The sequence below is a fragment of the Oncorhynchus masou genome, chromosome 22, assembly GCF_036934945.1.
Source record: "Oncorhynchus masou masou isolate Uvic2021 chromosome 22, UVic_Omas_1.1, whole genome shotgun sequence".
Lineage (NCBI taxonomy): Eukaryota > Metazoa > Chordata > Actinopteri > Salmoniformes > Salmonidae > Oncorhynchus > Oncorhynchus masou.
The window spans coordinates 39,213,436-39,235,370 of NC_088233.1; the positions used below are offsets into that span (position 1 = coordinate 39,213,436).

At 42.4% G+C, this 21,935-nt stretch overlaps 1 protein-coding gene across 1 annotated transcript in view; it reads right to left on the bottom strand.

Annotated features, from left to right (window-relative positions):
• Nucleotides 1-14,858, bottom strand: part of fa2h (fatty acid 2-hydroxylase) — a 30,590-nt gene extending 15,732 nt beyond the window's left edge. The window contains exon 1 of the mRNA XM_064930167.1: nucleotides 14,416-14,858. Coding sequence (XP_064786239.1) covers nucleotides 14,416-14,697 — 282 coding nt within the window. The 5' untranslated portion in view covers nucleotides 14,698-14,858. The remainder of the gene's footprint in view (nucleotides 1-14,415) is intronic.
• Nucleotides 14,859-21,935: the final 7,077 nt, after the last annotated feature.

The window sequence follows — 21,935 nt, forward strand, 5'->3', positions numbered from 1 at the left end:
ACGATATTATCATGATACTTAGGTGCCGATATGATACGTATTGTGATTCTCACAATTTCTATATGTTTTGAGATTTGATAGTGCGATTTTATTGTGATTCGATGTTCCAAACATGTTGCTGCTCATGTCTGCTGCAGAGGGACGAGAGAGAGCCGTGAAAAAGTGAGTTTTGATCAGTCATGAAAATACGTGCTAAAAACATGTTGGCTCACTATTTAAAAAGTGGCACAGATACAGCCGACCAGTGCAAAAATTATATAACCATATTGTCAAAAATAATATTGCAATATATTGTCAAAAATAATATAACTGGATTGATGTTTTCCCCCATCACTAATGAGTTGGTCTGCAATCATACAAAATGATGTCTGTGAGCGAGAAAGTGACTATCCCTGGCTCTCCTGATGGGGAGGGGTAAGGAGAATCAGGAGGCTGCAGAGACAAATAAAGCAACAGTGTAGCATGGCATCCCTCACCCCTCAGCACTGCCACAGGCAGCTGTGTCTCTGCCAGCCTTCAGGGCTCCTCATGTGTGGGACTACCCTGCCACACTAGCCAATGAGATCCCGCTGGATCTCTCTATATCCTGGTGACGACAGTCTCACCTCTTCAACTCTGCCCCTGCTGCCTCTCCCAGGGGCCCACGCCACATCTTATTGCAATTACTGTGGCAGAGCAGGCCAGCCATCCTCATACAGGACAGGTGAAACATGCCGGCTGTGTTTGTGCTGCGTCTTAATCAATCGGACCTCACAACCTGTTCTCTCTCGGCCCTCTCCTCCCTGCTTACATCCCCCTATTCCCTCACCACCCTTTGGCTCGAACCAGCAGTTATAGAGCATTACCTGAGGGACCTACATATGAAGATGTGTGCCAATTGAAGGCTTGTGACAACTGTCTCCATTGAAGCAGAAGCTAAACAACACTAGCATTCACAATGATAAACTTAGGCCAACTGCAGCAGATAAAATATACTTTATGAATGAATTCTGCCGTCAAATTACAAAAGGAGATGAGATGGCGGCTACAAACTGAACGTTTGAGGCGCTCTAGTTTCCACCCCCTCAGTAGCCTGCTGCATAATGCTTGGTCATGTCCCTGGGGATGAGTGATGAAATACAATAAGGCCTTTGAGAGAAAAAATGTGATTCCGATCCATAAAGAGGAAACATTCCTTCGGGGCTGAGGCACCACCGACTGCCCTCACAAATTCCTCCCAAAATGTTATCATCAGCCCACTGATAGAGCTTTTTTCTCTGAGGGCCACTCTGTCCTAAAGAGTTGTGGAGGGCCACATCAGGCTAGATGGCCAACATTCACCATTCACAAAAGCCTATGCATACACACACACATAAAAATACAATGCCTTCAGAAAGTATTCACACTACTTGACTTTTTACACATTTTGTTATGTTACAAAGTGGGATTAAAATTGATTTAACTGATGTTTGTTGGTCAACAATCCACACACAATAGTCTATAACAGGGCTGCCCAACCCTCTTCTAGGAGATCTACCATCCTGTGGGTTTAACACACCTGATTCTATTAATTAGCTGCTTAACAAGACCTTAACTAGCTGAATCAGATATGCTAAATTAGGGTTGGACTGAAAACATACAGGACAGTAGATCTCCAGGAAGAGGGTTGGACTGAAAACATACAGGACAGTAGATCTCCAGGAAGAGGGTTGGACTGAAAACATACAGGACAGTAGATCTCCAGGAAGAGGGTTGGACTGAAAACATACAGGACAGTAGATCTCCAGAAAGAGGGTTGGACTGAAAACATACAGGATAGTAGATCTCCAGGAAGAGGGTTGGGCAGCCCTGCTCTATAATGTCAATGTGTTTGAAAAATGCAACTATTTGAAAAAAAATATACAAAAAATAAAACACATATATCTTGATTAGATAAGTATTCAACCCCGAGTCATTACATGTTACATTACATGTTTTTGGGTAAGTCTCTGAAGCCGTGTTCACATTGGCAGTTTGAAGTGACTCAAAAAGTGACTGTTTATTTGCATATCCGATTCAAATCTGTTCTTTTTCCTGCAGTCTGAACAGCCAAAAAGCACATAGAATCGGATATTTCAAGCCACATTTCAAACCATCTTTATAGATGGTCTGAAATCCGATATAAATCTGATAGCTGACCATGTGACATGTCTGAATGGTCAAATCTGATTTATTTTGCCCTCAAGTGTTTTTTAGACTGCTATTTGGAATATCTTGTTGCTTGCTAGCTGCTCTGTTGACAGTTTGACAAGAACATGTGGTAGCTAACTAGCTTGTTAATTGTTTACAAACAAATGAGTGAACGTGCTAGAAAGCTAAACAGCTACCTAGCTAGCTAGTTGACTGCTGTGGCTAGCCAAAAAAGGACTCGTTTTGAAAGTTGGATCATCTTATCCTTTGAGGCTTTAAAAATGTTCTTACCCTAATGATTTTGTAAATGCAAAGCAACTGGTGTACGTCCATGGCCGGCATTGTTGTTACCTTAGCAAACACTAGCACCACCACCAATCAGCCTACACCACTGAACACAAACCCATCATTACTATGACATCTAGTGTAGCCTTGTCCTAAAATAACTGCTGTCTGAACTAGGGTTGCAAAGGGTCGGAAACCTTCTGGTAAATTTCCAGCATTTTTCCATGAGAAGTTAAGCCTGGGAATTTGGGTAATTTTTCTTAAATTCATCAAAAAAGTTAGCTTATCACAGTGAATTTTTTTGTGGGATACACAGAAGGCAATTTTAGGTCTTGTGGCATATTTTGGTTAAACTATCCCCAATTCAATGGAATTTTAACCCTCTACATGCACAATGCACTCTTCCATCACATGTACAGCTGATTCTCAAGATCTTGCACACTAATGAGATGCAATTGAGCCCACACTACTACACTGTCCGGGCCAAGGACTACAAGCTTTCTGGTAAGTTTTAATTACAATACTGGGTGGGGTGAATATATTTTATATGACATCATTTATGTTTTGTTAACTAGTAAATAGTAGCATACAGCAAAATGTGTTTAAATTATTTCTAACTTGTTAACAATTTCTGCTAGTTAGTTTTTGCTACCATGTGGGTTTTAGCTTGCTTGAGCCTGCTAACTGAGGAGTGTTAAATCACCTGTTTCCACACATGTTTCATTTTAAATCATTTATCCTACAAAGGAGTTGTTTAATCTAACTGCTTAACTATTTATCTGTACATGTGTAATGAACACTATGGGAGACAGAGAGATGGTTTCAAGCGCAGGGCGCAGCAGGTGTTGATTTATAAAGGACCACCGGAGGAGGCAGGTAGCTGGGTCCAGGGGCAGGCAGAAGGTCATACACCGGGGGTCCAAAAAGTAAAAAACTATCATACACGGGCAGATTAAATTACAGGGAAAAACAGAGTTCTGAATTGAAGTGTGTCACAAAACAAACAATACCTCACAATGATGAGGTGCAAAGAACTGAACTAAATACTGTGTGATAATGACATACAGGTGTGTGAACCGGTGATCAGAATTCAGGTGATTGCGTTCAGGGGATCTATGTGTTTGAGAGTGTGAGTTTGAAGCAGACGATACAACATGGAATTGTATTTGGGGTTTTTTAAACTTATTTTTACCCTCATCTTTACAGGAAAATGCCATGGGCACTATCTGATGTGTGAAGACATTTCACTGCAGCTAATGTAGAAGGAAAAGCTGTGTGCATTTGCAAATACTGTGCCAAATCATATGTGAAGAATGCAACAAAGATACAGAATCATCTGGCCAAGTCCATAAAGTTCCCTCAGCGCTCACAACAAGCAACCCCTGACAAAAGTCCCTCTACTTCTATTCGAGGTGAAAATGAAAAATCAGACACCTTATCGATAGCAACAGCTTATGGTCTTCCTGGATTCTTCTAGTGGTGTGGGGGCTGTGCTTTGGCAAAGTGGGTGGGGTTATATCCTTCCTGGTTGGCCCTGTCCGGGGGTGTCCTCGGATGGGGCCACAGTGTCTCCTGACCCCTGCTGTCTCAGCCTCCAGTATTTATGCTGCAGTAGTTTATGTGTCGGGGGGCAAGGGTCAGTTTGTTATATCTGGAGTACTTCTCCTGTCCTATTCGGTGTCCTGTGTGAATTTAAGTGTGATTTCTCTAATTTTCTCTTTCTTTCTCTCTCTCGGAGGACCTGAGCCCTAGGACCATGCCCCAGGACTACCTGACATGATGACTCCTTGCTGCTGCTCCAGTTTCAACTGTTCTGCCTTATTATTATTCGACCATGCTGGTCATTTATGAACATTTGAACATCTTGGCCATGTTCTGTTATAATCTCCACCCGGCACAGCCAGAAGAGGACTGGCCACTCCACATAGCCTGGTTCCTCTCTAGATTTCTTCCTAGGTTTTGGCCTTTCTAGGGAGTTTTTGTTCTTAACTGACTTGCCTAGTAAAATAAAGGTAAAATTTAAAAAATTAAATTAAATTAAAAATCAGCTGATATCTCAGGGTGCTGTACAGAAACCCAGCCTAAAACCCCAAACAGCAAGCAATGCAGGTGTAGAAGCCACTGTGCTACACCTTAATTTAATCTTTATTTTACTAGGCAAGTCAGTTAAGAACAAATTCTTATTTTCAATGACGGCCTAGGAACAATGGGTTAACTGCCTGTTCAGGGGCAGAATGACAGATTTGTACCTTGTCAGCTCGGGGTTTCGAACTTGCAACCTTTTGGTTACTAGTCCAACACTCTAACCACTAGGCTACCCTGCCGCCCCTGATGTATGAAGGGCTATATAAATACATTTGATTTGATACATTCTGATGAATGTCTTGCTCGAACTGTGTATGCAACTGGTTCACCTCTGATGCTCACAGGCAATGTGATTTCTGAGTGTTCTTTGCCCAGCATACACCCCTCCAACAAGACCTGCTTTATCTACTCATTTGCTAGATACAGAGTTCAATCGAGTTCAAGTGAAGGTCAAGCAAATCATAGAGAAAGCAGAATGTATTGCAATCATCTCTGGTAGGTGGTCAAATGTTCATGGGGAAGGAATAATTAACTACATCCTGTCCACCACTCAACCGGTATTCTACAAGAGCACAGACACAAGGGACAACAGACACACCGGTCTCTACATTGCAGATTAAATGAAGGCAGTCATCAATGACCTTGGACCATAGAAGGTTGACAGACAATACTGCGAACATGAAGGCTACTTGGTCTACCCTCACATCACATCCATTGGCTATGCTGCTCATGCATTGAATCTGCTCCTCAAGGACATCATGGCACTGAAAACAATGGGTACACTCAACAAGAGAGCCAAGGAAATGGATAGGTATGTGAAGGGTCATCCAATTACAGCAGCAATCTACCTCACCAAGCAAAGTGAGAAGAATAAGAGCACCACATTGAAGCTGCCCAGCAACACCCATTGGGCTGGTGTTGTCATCATGTTTGACAGTCTCCTGGAGGGGAAGGAGTCTTTCCAAGAAATGACCATATCACAGTCTGCCGATATGGACAGCCCCGTCAAGAGGATCCTCCTGGATGATGCATTTGGGAGAGAGTGGTAAGAAGCCTGAAACTCCTGAAACCTATAGCAGTAGCCATTGCACGGATTGAGGGAGACAATGACATCCTGTCTGATGTTCAGACTCTGCTTGCAGATGTAAGAGAAGAAATCCGTACTGCCCTGCCCACTTCAGTGTTGCTCCAACTGTAACAGTTTAACTTTAGTCCGTCCCCTCGCCCATACCGGGCTCCCTCTGCACACAGACAACAGTCACCCACGAAGCATCGTTACCCATCGCTCCACACTACTTCAAGGTCTTGGAGCGAGTGATGTCACCGATTGAAACGCTATTAGCGGGCACCACCGCTAACTAGCTAGCCATTTCACATCGGTTTCACTCACCCCCCTTTTGACCTCCTCCTTTTCTGCAGCAACCAGTGATCCGGGTCAACAGCATCAATGTAACAGTATAACTTTAGTCCGTCCCCTTGCCCATACCCGGGCTAGAACCAGGGACCCTCTGCACACATCAACAACTGACACCCACGAAGCCTCGTTACCCATCGCTCCACAAAGCCGCAGCCCTTGCAGAGCAAGGGGAACAACTACTTCAAGGTCTCAGAGCGAGTGTTGTCACTGATTGAAACGTTATTAGCGCGCACCACCGCTAACTAGCTAGCCATTTCACATCGGTTATACAAGCAGAGGAAACTGCAGTTCTGAAATACATCAAAAAGCATGAAGACTTTGGCCTGAAGCCCAATACACGCCGCAGCATACATGTTGGACCCCAATTATGCTGGCAAGAGCATCCTGTCTGGTGCAGAGATCAACAAGGCCTATGGCGTCATCACTACCGTGTCTCGCCACCTTGGCCTGGATGGGGGAAAGGTTCTTCGCAGTCTGGTGAAGTACACTTCCAAGCGAGGGCTTTGGGATGGTGATGCAATATGGCAGTCGTGCCAACATATCTCTTCAGCCACCTGGTGGAAGGGACCTTGTGGATCCGAGGCTCTTTCCCCTGTTGCCTCCATCATCCTCCAAATCCCACCAACATCAGCCTCCTCAGAGCGCAACTGGTCCTTCCTTAAATGGTATTAATATTAATTTGCATATTTCCGATAATTCCCACGGAAAGTTTCCACCGCTGAATATTCCCCAAAAATGTGCAACCCAGGCCTGAATACACACAAATTAAATTTGGTCACTTGTAGCTTGCTGTTTGGACAGTCAGTAGTCCTAAACAGATTTGAAAACCGAACCTGATTTCAGCATTTAGTTGAAGAAATAGAGTTAAGGAAATATTTACTAAATAAACTAAAGTAAAAAATAAAAGGCTATATACAGGGGGTACTGGTACCAAGTCAATGTGCATGGGGTACAGGTTAGTCGAGGTAATTAGTAAAGTGACTATGCACAGATATTAAACAGTGAGTAGAAGCAGTGTCAAATGAAAGGGGGGGAATCAATGTAAATATTCTGGGTGGCCCATCTTTTTCCTAGAGTACACGATCAACTCTTTTGTCTTGCTCACATTGAGGGAGAGGTTGTTGTCCTGGTACCACACTGCCAGGTCTCTAACCTCCTCCCTATACATTGTCTCATCGTTGTCGGTGATCAGGCCTAGCATTTTTGTGTTGTCAGCAAATTTAAGGATGGTGTTGAAGTCATGCTTGGCCATGCAATCGTTGGTGAACAGGTTGTACAGGAGGGGACTAAACACGCACCCCTGATGGGCCCCAGTGTTGAGGATCAGTGTGGGAGATGTGTTGTTGCCTACCCTTATCACCTGGGGGCGGCCCATCAGGAAGTCCAGGATCCAGTTGCAGTGGGAGGTGTTTAGTCCAAGGGTACTTAGCTTAGTGATGAGCTTTGTGGGCACTAAGGTGTTGACTACGCTGAGCTGTAGTCAATGAACAGCATTCTCACATAGGTGTTCCTTTTGTCCATGTGGGAAAGGAAAGGGAAGTGTCAAATGTGATTGAGATTGCGTCATCTGTGGATCTGTTGAGGCGGTATGCAAATTGGAGTGGGTCTAGGATTTCCGGCATGATGGTGTTGATGTGAGCCATGACCAGCTTTTCAAAGCACATTATGGCTACAGACGTGAGTGCTATGGGCGGTAATCATTCAGGCAGGTTACCTTCGATTTCTTGGACACAGGGACTATAGTGGTCAGTTTGAAACATGTAGGTATTAGACTCGGTCAGGGAGATGTTGAAAATGTCAGTGATGACACTTACCGGTTGCTTCGCGCATGCTTTGAGTACACATCCTGGTTATCTGTCTGGCCCTGCGGCTTTGTGAATGTTGACCTGTTTAAAGGTCCTGCTCACATCAGCTATGGTGAGCGTGATCACACAGTTGTCTGGAACAGCTGGTGCTCTCATGCATGCTTCAGTGTTGCTTGCCTCGAAGCGAGCATAAAAGGCATTTAGCTCGTATGGTAGGCTCGCGTCACTGGGCAACTCATTGCTGGGTTTCCCTTTGTAGTGCGTAATAGTTTTCAAGCCCTGCCACAAGTGTCAGAGCCAGTGTAGTAGGATTCTTTGCCTGTTTGATGGTTCGTCTGAGGGAATAGCAGGATTTCTTTAAGCATCCGGATTAGTGTCCCACTCCTTGAAAGCGGCAGCTCTAGCCTTTATCTCGGTGCAGATGTTGCCTGTAATCCATTGCTTCTGGTTGCGGTATGTACGTACGATCACTGTGGGGACGACGTCTCTAGATGCACTTATTGATGAAGCAGGTGACTGAGGTGGTATACTCCTCAATGCCATTGGAGGAATCCCGGAACATTTTCCAGTCTGTGCTAGCAAAATAGTCCTGTAGCGTAGTATCCGCGTCATCTGACACACTTCAGTATTGAGTGAGTCACTGGTACTTCCTGCTATAGTTTTTGCTTGTAAGCAGGAATCAGTAGGATGGAATTATGGTCAGATTTGCCAAATGGGGGGTGAGGGAGAGCTTTGTATGCGTCTCTGTGTGTGGAGTAGAGGTGGTCTAGAGTTTTTTTGGCTCTGGTTGCACATGTGACATGCTGGTAGAAATTAGGTAAAATGGATTTAAGTTTGTCTGCATTGAAGTCCTCGGCCACTAGGAGCGCCGCTTCTGGATGAGCATTTTCTTGTTTGCTTATGTCCTTATACAGCTCGTACAGTGCAGCCTTAATGCCAGCATTGGTTTGTGGTGGTTAATAGACGGCTACGAATAATATAGATGACAACTCTCTTTATCGATATTGTGCTCTACAGCTTTATTATGAGGTATTCTACCTCAGGCGAGAAATACCTTGAGGCTTCTTTAATATTAGACATTGCACACCAGCAGTTATTGACAAATAGACACACACTCCCGCCCCTCATCTTACTAGACGAAGCTGCTCTGCCCTGCCAATGCACGGAAGCCAGCCAGAAGCCAGATTAGTGTCTTTTCTCATACACACAATATAGGCTACAAAATACTGGAGAGCACAATGCCACTCTGAGTAGCCAAACCCAGAGCAACAAAACAGGGTTGGGGTCAATTCCATCTAAATTCCAGTCAAGTCAGAGAGTAAAACAAATTCCAATTTCTATTCCAAATTTCCCCCATTTATGCCATCCAATTAAGAATTGACATGGATCACCCAATCATCCATTAATGTCTCTCCTATGACACGGCAGCATTACGTTACTCTACCAGTACCTCCATCCTCTGCTACCTCGAAGAGAGACAGAAGATGGGCTAATGGGCGGGTGGGAGGATGTGAAGAGAATTGTCCTCTGGGTTGGACCCTAATGTTTACATAAAGGGACCACTGAATAAGCAAGAGGCGCATCGCCAAAACTCTTGTCTATATTACCAGCACTATAATCAATGCAAATCCCTGACAGCACTGTAAACACAAGCCTGTCAATTGAAACGGAACCCAATGTTTGAATTGACATGTGATAAAATAAGACTTTGACAGAGAGGAGAATGCCATACTTAGGCATAAAGACTTGCATGAGGGAGCAGTAAAGTGTTTAACTGTGGTTAACAGGATCAACACAGTGACCGTGTTTAACTGTAGTAAACAGGATCAAGGCAGTGACAACCACATGCATCCCTTGCCTCCTCTCTGCAACACTCATACTTTATGATGCGGTTGTAGAGGTAGCAACAGTTTCCAAAAGTCAGAGTTGACCAATGAATCTTAGTGTTATAAGTAGTGATGCACCGATATTAAATTTTTGGCCGATACCGGTATCCAATATTTTCCTTGCCAAAAAAGCATGTTCAGCATTCTAGTACAGTTAAATAGTTAACACACACACGGACGCAGAGGTCTAAGGCACTGCATCTCAATGCAAGATGCGTCACTACAGTCCCTGCTTTGAATCCAGGCTGTATCACATCCGGCTGTGATTGGGAGTCCTATAGGGCGGCGCACAATTGGCCCAGCATCGTCCGGGTTTGGCCGGTGTCGGCAGTCATTGAAAATAAGAATTTGTTCTTAACTGACTTGCCTCATTAAATAAAGTTTACACACACACCACACTGACCAAAATGTTATTTTGTTTGCATTTACATATGTAACCATTACCAGTAAAACATCATCAAAACCTATTTCTTTCACTTACTTGCTGTGCTGTTTCATTGTTCATTTGTTCAGTCGTTTCATTCTCAACCAAGATTTCATCATACATGACAAACAGTGAAGTTTCAGCTGTCTGTTTGTCCGTGGCATCTCTTCCTTGGTGCGCACTGTCAATGTGTCTGTTTCCATCTTGTCCAGCTGTGTCTGTAACATTTCACGTAAAACCTGTGTTTTGTCTGCATCAAAGTAGCGGACAGTAATGAGAGAATGCCACCGAATCACTTGTTCACAGCCTGTCTGCAGTATTGTTGAGCAGGCGTTTCAATGCCATGACAGAGGGTATCACGTCTGCTGCAGGCACAGTTGATGAACTTATTTCTCGAGTCAGTTGTTCTAATAGAGCTAGCTAGTGTGTTAATGTTTCAAGTTTCAAACATGTTCTCAAATGACATTGAAATGGCAGCAGGGGTATGACAACCAGCACATTCATGAGCATGAAATATGACTTTCCTCAGTACGAAATCCTCGACGACCCACTGTGCTGTCAGACTCAGCATGCTCATGGGGCTGATATCGCTGGTCCAATTGTCAGTTGTGAAGCCAATAGCAGAAACACTATTACTGTGTAACTCCGGTAGGTCAACATCTGCGCACTTGACCTGCAATTCAACGGCTCAGACATGAGACGCATGTGGCAGGGTCTACAGGCAATCACGGACTACAAAAGGATAACCAGCCACGTCTTGCTCCCAGGCAAACTAAACAACTTATTTTCCCGCTTAATGCACAGCCCACTACCAAGGTCTGTGGGCTCTCCTTCTTTGTGGCCTACGTGAGTAAGACATTTAAACGTGTTAACCCTTGCAAGGCTGCCGGCCCAGACGGCATCCCTAGCAGCATCCTCAGAACATGTGCAGACCAGCTGGCTGGTGTATTTACGGACATATTCAATCTCTCCCAATCCTAGTCTGTTGTCCCCACATGCTTCAAGATGGCCACCATTACATTCTTGGGTACAGGAACAAAGGTAACTGAACTAAATGACTATCGCCCTGTAGCACTGAATTCTTTCATCAAGAAGTGCTTTGAGAGACTGGGATCATATCACCTCCACCTTACCTGTCACCCTAAACCCACTTCAATTTGCTTACCACCCCAATAGGTTCACAGACGATGCATTCGCCATCACACTGCCCTATCCCATCTGGATAAGAGGAATTTCTATGTAAGAATGCTGTTCATTGACTACAGGTCAGAATTCAACAACATAGTACCCTCCAAGCTCATTATTAAGCTTGATGCCCTGGGTCTCAACCCCGCCCAGTGCAATTGGGTCCTGGACATCCTGACGGGGCATCCCCAAGTGGTGAAGGTAGGAAACAACATCTCCACTTCGTTGATCCTCAACACTGGGGCCCCACAAGGGTGCGTGCTCAGCCCCCTATTGTACTTCCTGTTCACCAATGACTGCGTGGCCATGCACGCCTCCAACTCAATCATCAAGTTTGCAGACGACACAACAGTAGTAGGCTTGATTACCAACAACGACGAGAAAGCCTACAGGGAAGAGGTGAGGGATCTGAGTGTGGTGTCAGGAAAATAACCTCACACTCAACGTCAACAAAACAAAGGAGATGATCGTGGATTTCAGGAAACAGCAGAGGGAGCACCCCCATCCAAATCTATGGGACAGCATTGGAGAAGGTGGACAGTTTTAAGTTCCTTGGCGTACACATCACGGACAAACTGAAATGGTCCACCCACACAGACAGCGTGGTGAAGAAGGCACAATAGTGTCTCTTCAACCTGAAGAGGCTGAAGAAATTTGGCTTGTCACCTAAAACCCTCAAACTTTTACAGATGCACAATTGAGAGCATCCTGTCGGGCTGTATCACCACCTGGTACGGCAACTGCACCGCCTACAACCGCAGGGATCTCCAGAGGGTGATCATCAAGGACAACAACCACCCGAGCGACTGTCTGTTCACCCCGCTACCATCCAGAAGGCAAGGTCAGTACAGGTGCATCAAAGCTAGGACCGAGAGACTGAAAAACAGCTTCTATCTCAAGGCCATCAGACTCTTAAACAGCCATCACTAGCACAGAGAGGCTGCTGCCTACACACAGACTTGAAATCATTGGCCACTTTAATAAATGGACCACTAGTCACTTTAATAATGCCACTTTAATAATGTTTACATATCTTGCATTACTCACCTCATATGTATATACTCTATTCTATACTATCTATTGCATGTTAGCCTATGCAGCTCCTTCACTAATCATCCACATACTTATATATTCTTATTCCATTCCTTTAGATTCCATTCCTTTAGATTTGTGTGTATTAGGTATCTGTTGTGGAATTGTTAGATATTACTTGTTAGATACTGCTGCACTGTCGGAAGTAGAAGTACAAGCATTTCGCTACACTCGCAATAACATCTGCTAACCATGTGTTTGTGACCAATAAAATTTGATTTGATTTCAATACAACACCTAGGGGGCTCATGGTTGTCATCCGCTTCCATTCACTTACACAGTAATTATGACAACATCCAGAGGATGTACTCCAACCTATCAGAGCTCTTGCAGCATGAACTGACATGTCCATCCCATCAAAGGATCAGAGAATGAATCTAATACTGAAATGATAAGCTACAGCTAGCTAGCACTGCAGTGCATAAAATGTGGTGATAGATGACTCAGAGAAAGAAAATAGCTTTACAGTTAACAAATTAATTTCTTCAAAAACGATAGAGAAGCAAGAGAGGGAGAGAAGTATATTTTTTCTTGTTTTTCACTTTCACTTCCTTTGCCAGCAAATGCAGCTAGCTAGCTAGTTTAACCTACTCAAACACCCAGATCAATCAAAGGGATGCTATATTAGCTTGCTGGCTATGACTATCCAACACAACACTGGAACTCTTCCAAGTCAAGGTAAGCTTTTGGTCTTACTAATTTATTGCCATCGGGCCCACCGATGTAAGTGCTAAACTGCTTAATGTAATGTACACTAACGTTACTGCATAATTTTAGGGGGTTTATTAACTCTAGTTCTATTATCTATGTTGACTATGACGTTACTTTAGCTAATATGGGGACAATGAGGTAGGCTGTGTAGCGGTTATGATATGGTTTGGCTTGGAAAGGTTTTTTAGCCTGGTCGCATACAGCTGATGTGTTGTGCATTGAAGTCCACAAGCGAAGGGAAAAGGTTTGAGGAGGAGAGTGGGTAGATGCGAGAAGGAATACAACGTGGCTGCTATAAAAGTGAACTGGGTTTATGTCCGATCAGGGGTGCATTCATTTAGCCGATTCTGTTGAAAAGCGTTTCTTAAACAGAAGCAAACGGAATGAAATGGAAATAAACATTTCTGAATTTGTCCAATAGAAACTCTTATTTGCAACTGTTGAACTATAATCAAGTATGCAAGGTGGTATTGAATGTGTCACTGTCTGTCACCTCAAATCTTTCTCTTGACCTGTGTACACCTACGTTGTAAACTTTAATTCATAGGCTAGGTTGTAGCAACCTCATGATGGGGATAGGGAAAATTAGAGTATCATGTAGTAGCCTAAACCTATCAATGTTACATTGAACTGGATGAATGTAATATGAATGACAGTCATCCAATATGCTGTAATAGAAAAGGCCATGCTCATTAAAAAAGAAAATTGCCTGCATTCAACTTAAACAGCACCGACTGCGACTGACTTGCATGTAGCCTACAACCATTAGAGTAATGGAAAGTTTCTCCCAAATCCACTGACTGTGTTAATAGGCATATTGTTGTGCCATCATCATCTCCTATTTGTAAACCACAAGCATGTGGTTTACAAATAGGGGAAATGTGAGATTGTTGTTTGATGCAAATAGTCAATGTGTCTCAAAACCGCCATGTACATCGTCTTAACTTACTGTAGTCTACTTTCCAGCTATAAGACTGCTGAACAACTAATCAAATGGACACCCGGACTATTCCCATTGACACCCTTTGTTTTTACATTGCTGCTACTCGCTGTTTATCATCTATGCAGTCACTATACAAATAACCTCGACTAACCTATACACACATTGACTCGGTCCAGGTACCCCTGTATATAATTAACTCGTCATTGTTATGTACATTTATTGTTTATTTTTGATTGTTTCGATTTTTTTTCACTTTAGTTTATTTAGTAAATATTATATTAACTCTATTGTTTGAACTGCATTGTTGGTTAAAGGGCTTGTAAATACGCATTTGTTGTATGTTGCATGTGACAAATACAATTTGATTTGATTCGATAAGAAACTATGCTTGGGTTACATTTTAGAGTAGGCTATCAGAGCATTATAGCCTGTACCTGAGTTTCATCAGCGTTACTGTCTGTGTCCAGCTCTCCAATGTAGTACTGTTCCATCCACCGCCGTGCGTTCTCGGAATGGCGGTGCGGGGGTCCCTCCATCTCCAGGCTGACATCATTCCCTGACCTGTGTAATATCAGAGCCTCTCCACCCGGATGCATTCGAAGGAATCCCGTCACATCATAAACCTTCGTCCCCAATAATACCCAACATGAGTATTTTGTGCAATGACGGGCTACCTCCATCTCAGAGAAAACCCGAGGGGACACCAATGGAGACATTGCGATGTTGAAGTGTCCACAAAAAAAGCATAAACTAAAGGAGCGCGTAAAGACCCCCTGGCCGACTGACCGCGTACTAACTTCTACTTCATTTCTCAGCCCTGACTGGGCTTACTCGACCAGCTCATTAGCATATCATTAATTATTCATCACTCAAGACTGCTCAAAGCTCAGTCTTTCATCTATCTGCGTTTTGCTCGCTCTGCAACTTCACAGCGCTCTAGCTTATTTTTACCCACAATGTTTACAGCTATGAGATCATTATTGCATTGTTAATTCATGTGTAGATGTGGTTGAGATCAAATAAAAACTCACTTTTAAACTAGTCTAATAGAGAACCTGTTAAACATGCGTGTTATTTCCTCATGGGCGTAGTTCTGTTTGACGTGTGGGCGCCTGTCAATACCAATAACCTATATTAGGGGTCACCAACCGGTCGATCGCGATCGACCATCTAGGTATTCCCTGTCGAACACCAAACATTTCTGTAGAAAAGCCGACGATAAATGCTTGCGGTCCTTTATTACTATTTTTTTTTAAATTCGACTTTGCGATTTTGCCTTTACGTGCACTTGATTCAGAAACCCTGTGCGCCGAAAAGGCAGTGTTCACATTTTGAACTATTTCATTTGTCTGAACTGAAGGGACAAACTCCGCCTACCCGGCCGACCAGGAGAGCTGTGCGTAAATCAAGTGCGCCTACTGCTCTGGACAAATCACCGTGCCGAGTACTCCACAGCAAAGTTTGATACCTGCCTACTTGAGATTTAGTAACTTTTAAAACCATGACCATAGAGAAACCATCAAAGATTACAGCAAAGAGTTGTATTATTAAGTCTTTATTCAGCACTGCAAACACTGTTTTAATAAAACATACTCCTGATTCTCGCGCTGCAGCAGCACTGAATTAGTAGCCACGTGTATCGGAATACCTGCATTTTTATTATTAGCAGTTCGTCATGTCTATTTTAATTTCGATAAATATTTCACTTTCTCTGGTCAAATGAGAAACATGAATGAGCAGCACTCATGCTTATTGTAATTTATTAGGTCTTTCTTAAAAGGGTATTGGGGTTGGTCGAGCATCGTTGAGTGACAAGGGACAGTGTGACGTTAACTTGTATTGTACGTGCGTCTTGCTACTACCGAGGAGAGAAAGTTGGAGGGACCAGCTCTCAAACTATCAAGGAAGATATCGTTACCCTCTTCCGTAGTATGGTACAAATGCACACGACAAGTTGCACAGGATGTAAACGTTTCTCATTTTCAGGGGCCACTTTCTTTCATTTGAGAAGCTAAGAAATTCGTCAAACTGACACACGTGGATCTGACAAACAAATGATGTTTATTGATATGCACACAGTACATTGCCCACCATCATTGGCACTTTGTGTATGTTCTGTTCCAAATCTGTGAGTACTCCCCTTTTCATATTTATACTGCCATTTAAACTTTAAAGTAAATTTTGTGCATTTTCCATGAGCTTTCTCAATCGTCTTGTTTAAAGAGATCAGGGAAAATGTTTCCAGCTTAATCCATATTGGTTTAAATGGGTTTCTGTTTTTTTGCTTCCTTCTGGAAAATCAGCTGTTAATTTAAATACTGAAATGCATTATTTATTTTGCCATTTGTTAGTGTACTTTTACCTTACTTTTATTACTGTATTATGTTGTATAATCACCTTCCGGTGTAAAAACCATGGATATTAAAAACAAAAAACTAAGTGAGAAGTAGGAATTGGTCTGAAGCTGAAAAAGAAAGGAAATTCACCAGCACCACAAGGTGTACCCATTCTCTACCAATGTTTTCCAGCACACAGCTTTATCCTACTACAGTGGTTATGTTGGTCTATTGTACTTCCAACAATAAGTAGGCAGGTTGCTTAGGATTTAAACAGCCTAATTCTGTCACACCCTGATTTGTTTCACCTGTCTTTGTACATGTCTCCACACCCCTTCCAGGTGTCGCTCATCTTCCCCATTATCCCCAGTGTATTTATACCTGTGTTCTCTGTTGCCAGTTTGTTTTGTTTCATCAAGCCTACCAGTGTTTTTCCTGTGCTCCTGTCTTTCTCTAGTCCCTGTTTTCTGGGTTTTTACCATTCGGCCTGCCTGCCGTTCTGTACCTTTCTGACTCTGCTCTGGATTTCTGACCTCTGCCTGCCCTTGACCTGTCGTTTGCGGCCACCCTGTTTTTGATATAAACTTTTACTTCAAAACTGTCTGCATCTGGGTCTTCTCCTGAGCCTTGACAAATTCATACTCTTCAGAGGGATAATGGACTTTACAGTGACCTGCTATTAAAATAATGCATGAATTTAAAATGAATTACATTCAGATTTTGTCACTGATCTACACATCATAGCACAATGTCAAAGTAGAATTTAGTTTGTAGATTTGTTTTTTATTAATAAAAAATTAAAAGCTGGAACATCTTGAGTCAATAATTATTCAACCCCTTTGTTATGGTAAAAAAAGAATAAAAAAATAAGCTTAACAAATCACATTAAGTTGCATGGATTCATTCTGTTCAATATTGGTGGGAAACATGATTTTTGAATAACTACCCCTTCTCTGTTCTCCACACATACAATCTGTAAAGTCCCTCAATCAACCAGTGAATTTCAAGCACAGATTCAACCACAAAGACATGCATCTATTGGTAGATAAAATTGAAAAGCAGACACTAAATATCGATTTGACCATGGTGAAGTTATTAATTAGGCTTTGGGTTGTGTGTCAATACACCCAGTCACTACAAAGATACAAGCGTCCTTCCTAACTGAATTGCCAGAGAGGAAGGAACCTGTTCAGGGATTTCACCATGAGGACAATGGTTATTTTAAAATAGTTAAGAGTTTAATGGTTGTGATATGAGAAAACTGAGGCTGGATCAACAACATTGTAGTTCATCCAAAAATACCAACCTAAATGGCAGAGTGAAAATAAGTAAATCTTTACCATATAAAAGTATTCCAAAGCATGCATCCTGTTAGCAACAAGGCACTTTAGTAATGTGGCAAAAAAATGAACTGTCCTGAATACAAAGCGCTATGTTTGGGGCAAATCCAACACAACATATCACTGAGTACCACTCTTAATATCTTTCAAGCATGGTGGTGGCTGCATCATATTATGGGTATGCTTGTCATTGGCAAGGACTAGAGAGTTTTTTTTTTAGATACAAAGAACGGTACACAGCTTTAAGCACAGGCAAAATCCTAGAGAAAAACCTGGTTTAGTCTGCTTTCCAACTGACACTGGGAGATGAATTCACCTTTCAACAAGACAATAACCTAAAACACAAGGCCAAATCTACACTGGAGTTTTTATTTTTTATTTCACCTTTATTTAACCAGGTAGGCTAGTTGAGAACAAGTTCTCATTTGCAACTGCGACCTGGCCAAGATAAAGCTTAGCAGTGTGAACAGACAACACAGAGTTACACATGGAGTAAACAATTAACAAGTCAATAACACAGTACAAAAAAGGCGAGTCTATATACATTGTGTTGAGTTGCTTACCAAGACAACATTGAATGTTCCTGCGTGGCTTGGCAAAAGTTTTGACTTAAATCGGCTTGAAAATACATGGCAAGACTTGAAATGGTTGTCTAGCACTGATAAACAATCAATCAATAATTTTTAAATGAATAATGAGCAAATGTTCTACAATCCAGATATGCAACGCTCTTAGAGACACCCAAAATGACTCACACCTGTAATCGCCAACAAAAGTGCTTCTACAAAGTATTGACTCAAGGGTGTGAATACTTATGTAAATTTGATATTTCTGTAGTTCAATTTCCAAACATGTGCTAACTTTTCAATATTGTGTGTAGATGTGTGAGATATAAGTCAAGGTGTATGAATACTTTCTGAAGGCACTGTATATACAGTACCAGTCAAAGGTTTGGACACACCTACTCATTCAAGGGTTTTTGTTATTATTTTTACTATTTTCTACATTGTAGAATAATAGTGAAGACATCAACACTATGAAATAACACATGTAGTAACCAAAAAAGTGTTAAACAAATCAGAATATATTTTACATTTGAGATTCTTCAAAGTAGCCATCATTTGCCTTGATGACAGCTTAGCACGCTCTTGGCATTCTCTCAACCAGTTTCACCGGAAATGCTTTCCCAACTGTCTTGAAGGATTTCACACATATGCTCAGCACTTGTTGGCTCCTTTTTCTTCACTCTGCGGTAAAACTCATCCCAAACCATCTCAATTGGGTTGAGGTCATGTGATTGTGGAGGCCAGGTCATCTGATGCAGCACTGCATCACTCTCCTTCTTGGTCAAATAGCCCTTACTAATGTAGTGAATTTTAAGGATGGCCCCAACAGGGACTCAAGCCTGGTTCCAGTGACTGTCAAGCCGTTACACCAAGAGTTACAATCCACTTGACAAGGTCGCTAGGTGTTGGGCTAAGGTCGCTACAGGTTTATTAAGGTATTAAGGTGTATTAAGGTCTGTCGGAGTCCAAAGCGGCCCTAAATAATCCGTCGAACAGTAATCAGACCAGATATTTTGAGTGCCCTTGCTGTCGGACTTGTGGATGTAGCAATTAAGGTTAAGTATAGTTTAAAAGCTGTGGATGTAGCAAGCAATGATGGTTTAGTATGGTTTAAAAGCTGTGGATGTAGCAAGCAATGATGGTTTAGTATGGTTTAAAAGCTGTGGATGTAGCAATTAAGGTTTAGTATAGTTTAAAAGCTGTGGATGTAGCAAGCAATGATGGTTTAGTATGGTTTAAAAGCTGTGGATGTAGCAAGCAATGATGGTTTAGTATGGTTTAAAAGCTGTGGATGTAGCAATGGTGGTTTAGTATGGTTTAAAAGCTGTGGATGTAGCAATGGTGGTTTAGTATGGTTTAAAAGCTGTGGATGTAGCAATGGTGGTTTAGTATGGTTTAAAAGCTGTGGATGTAGCAATGGTGGTTTAGTATGGTTTAAAAGCTGCGGATATAGTCTAGAACCAAAGCAGTCTACAAAGTTAGAATAGGCCTATTTATTCCATACATTAGAGTATACTGAACCCACGGACAGACTGGTCATCATAGGACAATTCTGGCAAATGCCAGATGGACTGGACCGCCTGGTGCATGTTTGTGTACTGAGAAAGATGTAACTTAGTCCTAGAAGAAAGCCACTTTCAATTCCCTTATGTTGGGGGCTTTAAACAAGGTACAGTAATGTTGCCTGGTGTAATGTGACTTCCATGACTGCATTTTAGGTTGTGGTCAGGTCCAATATTGGCTATGCACCCAAGAGGGAAAGAGGTTGGGACATCCTAGAAATGTATGACATTACAAGGTTATAGATGCTTTGTGAAGCCTCAATTTGAATTTTGAATTAGAATTTTTAAAGCCTTTATTAAGCCGTGGTTATGCCACCCTTTAAAAAGCACAGGTTTTTGTCATATTTGACATTGATGTTTATATCACACAGTTAGGCCCCATTTATGAACCCTTTATAGAGCACGACATACAGTTAGAGATGATTTGTGACAAATGTATGTAGCGCTTATGAAGCCTTCATAAGTTGCACTTCATTTAAAGCTGGACCACTTGCACAATCAATGTTTTCCAGGAAGCACAAGTGATCACACGGGTCAGTTTTGCATAGGATTCAAACTTTCTCAAGCAACCATGGAGGCCCAGTCTACTGGAGATCGTGATAGCTGACTACTAATGTTTATTATGCCTTGTGTTTGAACCATGATAATGCAAATAATAGCCCAATGTATTCAACATCTTGATGTTCATCCCTCATTAGCCTAATTACTATAACACACCCTTCACAGTGTTCATTGGTTACCCTAATTGCAATCTTTGTCTACGTAACCTGGTTTAAGCATTCATTATGAACCCTGAGGAAGGAACTGCATTGCCGAAACATTGGTTATTAGGTTTACCCATAATATTTTGGGGAGCAAACAGTGCATTCAGAAAGTATTCAGACCCCTTTACTTTTTCCACATTTTGTTACACTACAGCCTTATTCTAAAATAGATTACATTGTTTTTTCCCTCATCAATCAACACACAATACCCCATAATGACAAAGCAAAAACAGGTTTTTAGACATTTTTGCAAATGTATTAAAAATAAAAAATAAACTGAAATATCACATTTACAAAAATATATTAAGACCCTTTACTCAGTACTTTGTTGAAGCACCTTTGGCAGGGATTACAACCTCGAGTCTTCTTGGGTATGACGCTACAAGCTTGACACACCTGTATGTGTGTTTCTCCCATTCTTCTCTGCAGATCCTCTCAAGCTCTGTCAGGTTGGATGGGGAGCGATGCTGCACAGCTGTTTTCAGGTCTCTTCAGAGATGTTAGATCGGGTTCAAGTATGGGCACTGGTTGAGCCACCCAATGACATTCAGAGACTTGTCCCAAAGCCACTCCTACGTTGTCTTGGCTGTGTGCTTAGGGTTGTTGTCCTATTGAAAGTTGAACCTTTGCCCCAGTCTGAAGTCCTAAGAGGACTGGAACAGGTTTTCATCAAGGATCTATCTATATTTTGCTCCGTTAATCTTTCTCTCGATCCTGACTAGTCTCCAAGTCCTTGCCACTGAAAAACATCCCCACAGCATGATGCTGCCACCACCATGCTTCACCGTAGGGATGGTGCCAGGTTCCAGACGCAATGCTTGGCACTCAGGCTAAAGAGTTCAATCTTGGTTTCATCAGACCAGAAGAATAATTTTGTTTCTCATGGTCTAAGAGTCCTTTAGGTGCCTTTTGGTAAACTCCAAATGGGCTGTCATGTGCCTTTTACTGAGGAGTGGCTTCCGTCTGGCCTCTCTACCATAAAGGCCTGATTGGTGGTCCTGCAGAGATGGTTGTCCTTCTGGAAGGGGAAGCTTCTCCCATCTCCGCAGAGGAATTGTGGAGCTCTGTCAGAATAACCTTCAAGTTCTTGGTCACCTCCCTGACCAAGGCCCTTCTCCCCCGCTTGCTCAGTTGGGCCGGGCAGCCAGCTCTAGGAAGAGTCTTGGTGGTTCAAAACTTCTTCCATTTCAGAATGATGGAGGCCACTGTATTCTTGGGACCTTCAATTATGCAGAACTTTTTAAGTGCCCTTCCCCAGATCTGTGCCACGACACAATTCTGTCTTGGAGCTAAATCTCGAGTCTCATAGCGAAGGGTCTGAATACTTGTAAATGTAAATAAGGTCTTTTTTTATTTATACATTTGCAAAAATGTCTAAAAACCTGT